A 5,470-nucleotide genomic window follows, 5' to 3' on the forward strand; every position below is an offset into this window, starting at 1 on the left:
CAGAGAAGACTCGGTGAATTATTGTCGATGTTGAAGTGGAGTGGAAGATTTTTTTGCGGCGAAGTTACGACAGGTTTTGGAGGTGACAAGGACGAGAGTTATGGCGCTGGTGAACTCTGCCCCTCGACACCACCACCACCACCACCAACAACAACAACAACAAAAACATTCCCTCTCTCTCCTCTTCCCTCGCTTGTCAATGGTATTATAAAAACTGTTGTTGTTGTTGTTCTTCTTGACTTGGGTAGCAATTCACAAGGTCAATATGGGTCAAAATAGGCAAAATATCATTAAGTTTCGCTTGCATGTGATTGGTGGTTACTGGGTTGGTTAAATCTCATTGGTGGATGCTGGAAAAGGTTAAATCTCATTGGTGGATGCTGGGAAAGGTTAAATCTCACTGGTGGATGCTGGAAAAGGTTAAATCTCATTGGTGGATGCTGGGAAAGGTTAAATCTCATTGGTGGATGCTGGAAAAGGTTAAATCTCACTGGTGGATGCTGGGAAAGGTTAAATCTCACTGGTGGATGCTGGGAAAGGTTAAATCTCACTGGTGGATGCTGGAAAAGGTTAAATCTCATTGGTGGATGCTGGGAAAGGTTAAATCTCACTGGTGGATGCTGGAAAAGGTTAAATCTCATTGGTGGATGCTGGGAAAGGTTAAATCTCACTGGTGGATGCTGGAAAAGGTTAAATCTCACTGGTGGATGCTGGAAAAGGTTAAATCTCATTGGTGGATGCTGGGAAAGGTTAAATCTCACTGATGGATGCTGGGAAAGGTTAAATCTCACTGGTGGATGCTGGAAAAGGTTAAATCTCATTGGTGGATACTGAGAAAGGTTAAATCTCATTGGTGGATACTGAGAAAGGTTAAATCTCATTGGTGGATGCTGGGAAAGGTTAAATCTCATTGGTGGATGCTGGGAAAGGTTAAATCTCACTGGTGGATGCTGGAAAAGGTTAAATCTCATTGGTGGATACTGAGAAAGGTTAAATCTCACTGATGGATGCTGGGAAAGGTTAAATCTCACTGGTGGATGCTGGAAAAGGTTAAATCTCATTGGTGGATGCTGGGAAAGGTTAAATCTCATTGGTGGATACTGGGAAAGGTTAAATCTCATTGGTGGATGCTGGGAAAGGTTAAATCTCATTGATGGATGCTGAGAAAGGTTAAATCTCACTGGTGGATGCTGGGAAAGGTTAAATCTCATTGGTGGATACTGAGAAAGGTTAAATCTCATTGGTGGATGCTGGGAAAGGTTAAATCTCACTGGTGGATGCTGGGAAAGGTTAAATCTCACTGGTGGATGCTGGGAAAGGTTAAATCTCACTGGTGGATGCTGGGAAAGGTTAAATCTCACTGGTGGATGCTGGGAAAGGTTAAATCTCACTGGTGGATGCTGAGAAAGGTTAAATCTCATTGATGGATGCTGGGAAAGGTTAAATCTCACTGATGGATGCTGGGAAAGGTTAAATCTCACTGGTGGATGCTGGGACAGGTTAAATCTCATTGGTGGATGCTGCTGAGAAAGGTTAAATCTCATTGGTGGATGCTGGGAAAGGTTAAATCTCACTGGTGGATGCTGGGAAAGGTTAAATCTCATTGGTGGATGCTGGGAAAGGTTAAATCTCACTAGTGGATGCTGGGATAGGTTAAATCTCATTGATGAATGCTGGGACAGGTTAAATCTTATTGGTGGATGCTGGGAAAGGTTAAATCTCATTGGTGAATGCTTGGAAACGTTAAATCTCATTGGTGGATGCTGGGACAGGTTAAATCTCATTGGTGGATGCTGGGAAAGGTTAAATCTCATTGGTGAATGCTGGGAAAGGTTAAATCTCACTGGTGGATACTGGGTGAGGTCAAATCTCATTGCTGGATGCTGGGAAGAGTTAAATCTCATTGGTGGATGCTGAGAAACGTTGGATTTCATTGGTAGATGCTGGGAAAGGTTTAAATCTCACTGGCGGATGGTGGGAAAGATTAAATTTCACTAGTGGGTGCTGGGGAAGGTTGTATCTTATTGGCGGGAGCTGGGAAATGTTAAATCTCTTTGGCGGATGCTGAAAAAGGTTAAATCTTATTGTTGGATGCTGGGAAAGGTTAAATCTCACTGGTGGATGCTGGGAAAGGTTAAATCTCATTGGTGGATGCTGGGGAAGGTTAAATCTCACTGGTGGATGCTGGGAAAGGTTAAATCTCACTGGTGGATGCTGGGATAGGTTAAATCTCATTGATGAATGCTGGGACAGGTTAAATCTTATTGGTGGATGCTGGGAAAGGTTAAATCTCATTGGTGAATGCTTGGAAAGGTTAAATCTCATTGGTGGATGCTGGGACAGGTTAAATCTCATTGGTGGATGCTGGGAAAGTTTCAATCTCACTGGTGGATACTGGGAAAGGTTAAATCTCATTGGTGGATGCTGCTGAGAAAGGTTAAATCTCATTGGTGGATGCTGGGAAAGGTTAAATCTCACTGGTGGATGCTGGGAAAGGTTAAATCTCATTGGTGGATGCTGGGGAAGGTTAAATCTCACTGGTGGATGCTGGGAAAGGTTAAATCTCACTGGTGGATGCTGGGATAGGTTAAATCTCATTGATGAATGCTGGGACAGGTTAAATCTTATTGGTGGATGCTGGGAAAGGTTAAATCTCATTGGTGAATGCTTGGAATGGTTAAATCTCATTGGTGGATGCTGGGACAGGTTAAATCTCATTGGTGGATGCTGGGAAAGGTTAAATCTCATTGGTGGATACTGGGAAAGGATAACTTCATTGGTGGATGATGGGAAAGGATAAATCTTATTGGTGGATGCTAGGACAGGTTAACTCTTATTAGTGGTTACCTGGACGAGGCAAATTTGCCAAGATAATGAAAGAAAAGTATCGACAGGGAGTCAAGACCCTTCAGTTGCTTGCTTGTTGCTTTGTTTAGATGAGAACAAAGATTCCTGCGCGGGACTTATAAATTCTTTCCAATTAGTGTTGCCGGCAGTGATTGTGTTGACCCGCTTCTTGGTTATTGGCTCTTAAATATGCTTGCTTTCCATCTCCCTGACGAAGCGTGTGTGTGTGTGTGTGTGTGTGTGTGTGTGTGTGTGTGTGTGTGTGTGTGTGTGTGTGTTTTACCTGTTTGTATTTTCCCAGTATTGAATCAAGCTCGTATTGTCCCGAATTTTACCTCATTCCGTCTCACAATTCCTTAAAAATTGTTGGCGTGTGTTTATGCGTGTGTTTATGTGCGTGTGCGTGTATGTGCGTATGTGTGTGTGTGTGTGTGTGTGTGTGCGTGTGGGTCCGTGTGCGTGTGCGTCCGTGTGCATGTGTGTGCGTGTGTGTACGTGACTGTCGCTTGCATATTGTATTTCCAGCGTTATCGTGATGCGAGGGAAGGGGGAGGAAGGAGAGTCAATAATGGCTTGCGAGAGACTTGTAAGCGGAGACGAGAGATACATTGTGAGGGCTTGCTGAATCTGGAGGAGGAGGAGGAGGAGAAGGAGGACGGGGATGAAAAGGAGGCGAAGTCGAAGTCGGAGGAGGAGAAAGTAAAGGATAACAAGAAATAGTAAAGATAGCAAAAATAAGGACGCACAACACAGCTATAAATGATGCAGGGGGAATAAAGAAAGTGGAGGAGGAGGAGGAGGAGGAGGAAGAAGAAGAAAGAAAAGCATAACAATAAAAAGTAAAAATAAGGAGGAAAAGAAGGCATAAAAGATATAAATAGAGGGGAATGAAGAAAAGCGGAGGAGGAAGAAGAAAAGAAAGAAAAGCATAGCAATAAAAAAGTAAAAAATAACAAGAAAAAGAAGACAAGTAACACAACAGATGTGGGGATTAATAAAAGTGGTAGATACAAATAAAAATAATGTGTGTGGCGGAGAGGAGAGAAAAAAAAAGTCACCCGTACCTGCGTAGAGTTTAAAAGGCGTTCTGTGGAGTTTACCGTGGGCGTGACATCTGGTGGCGGTCACGCGTACCACCGCCCGCCTACGTATGTTAAGACTTTCCGCACAATGGTCGCTTGCATGAGTCTCCCACACAGTCCTTTTCTGGTCAAGGCATTCCACGAAAGTCCGCATAGATGTGTAAAGCCGAAAATAACGAGAAATAACTGCGGATACGTATAAAACTTGACAAACACGTGAAAAGTAAATATAGACAATGTAAAGAGAGCTTCTAGCCTTGACTATAGATGCGTATAATGAAAGCCAAACGAGTAATAACTATTGGCAAAGGAAATAGGACTAATAAGCTTGACTGGAGATAAGTATAAGTCGTGATAAACGAGTGATGACTGTAGATAAACGGCAACAAATGAGTGATGACAGTAGATAAACCACGTCTAACGAGTGATGACTAGATAAACCGCGACAAACGAATGATAACTGTAAATAAACCGCGTAAAACGAGTAATAACTGCAAACTGGCTACGTATAAACTGCGAAAAACAAATGATAACTGTAAATAAACGGCGAAAAACGAATGATGACTATAGATAAACCCTGACAAACAAGCGACAACCCAAAACCTCAAGCAACAAGACCATAAGCAACACTCACTGTACAGCTCGAGGTGGAGGGAGGCACGCAGCGGGTCGGTGATGTTGTTGTTCGACGCGCGGCACGTGATATTGGCGCGGGCGTACTCTCGCGTGAGCTCGGGGATGGTGAGTACCGTCCGCACGTACCGCACGCCCACGCCCACGCCCACGGTCAGCACCTGGTCGTCGCCCTCCTCGTGGGACGCCAGCAACGTGCCGTCCTCGCCCACCGTCAGACTGCGGTTGGACAGGAGTTTGTTCCCTTTCCACCAGGTGACCTCTGGCGGCGGGCGACCTGGGGGAAGAATGAGATAGATAAATTACTTGATACATAGATGCACACAGCTATACAGACCTTCATCAGCCTCAGATATAGAAAACGAAGGTATCTGTTGCTTCTGTCTATAAATACCTTCCTAGATTTTGAGGCGGACAAGCAATAGAAAAGAATAAGAATACAAAACAATGAAGAAGATTGTCTGACCGGAGGAAAATGCAGATAAAGTAAAGGTAAAGTTTGGGGCATACATTTTAGGTGCGTGTGGCCTCGGTGCTCAACTCCGTCACATCAGAAAGCGAGATGATATATTAAAGAGGTTCGTGCACAGACTGACATTAAATGATATCTACAAACAGGTTAATACACAAGTGATCATTAAGAGAAATTACAGAACAGCCTTTTCCTTATCCACAGTGACCGGAAGGATTGGGAAAGCAGGACATTACAGATGAAAACCAAGAGTATATATTGACGTGAAATGATACAAAAAAAGGTTAATCTATAGATGTATATTAAGAAGAATTACAAAACAGCCTATTCCCGTTCCATAAAGCGACCGGAAGGATTGAAAAAGCAGGACAATACAGATGAAAAGGTGAGAACGTATTGACCTGGAATGACACAAAAATAGGTTAATCTATAAGTG

The 5,470-nt window shown here is 43.4% G+C and overlaps 1 protein-coding gene across 17 annotated transcripts; it reads left to right on the forward strand.

Moving 5' to 3' along the window:
• The first annotated feature begins 288 nt into the window (after positions 1-288).
• On the forward strand, positions 289-2,627 carry LOC127002666 (uncharacterized). 17 transcript variants are annotated; one of them, XM_050868710.1, is made up of 7 exons: positions 295-659; positions 870-929; positions 1,050-1,139; positions 1,230-1,379; positions 1,533-1,622; positions 2,104-2,163; positions 2,437-2,627. In XM_050868710.1, exons 1-7 carry the CDS (start codon positions 348-350, stop codon positions 2,584-2,586), a joined length of 912 nt encoding a protein of 303 aa, XP_050724667.1. In that variant the 5' UTR covers positions 295-347; the 3' UTR covers positions 2,587-2,627. The 17 variants fall into 17 exon arrangements, 1 of the variants encoding a protein (XP_050724667.1); XR_007756376.1 differs by lacking the exons at positions 1,050-1,139; positions 2,104-2,163 and having other exon boundaries at positions 289-389; positions 420-539; XR_007756381.1 differs by lacking the exons at positions 1,050-1,139; positions 2,104-2,163 and having other exon boundaries at positions 289-389; positions 420-539; positions 870-899.
• The last annotated feature ends 2,843 nt before the right edge of the window (positions 2,628-5,470 follow it).

Source organism: Eriocheir sinensis, chromosome 24 (genome assembly GCF_024679095.1).
Source record: "Eriocheir sinensis breed Jianghai 21 chromosome 24, ASM2467909v1, whole genome shotgun sequence".
In the NCBI taxonomy this organism is placed as follows: domain Eukaryota; kingdom Metazoa; phylum Arthropoda; class Malacostraca; order Decapoda; family Varunidae; genus Eriocheir; species Eriocheir sinensis.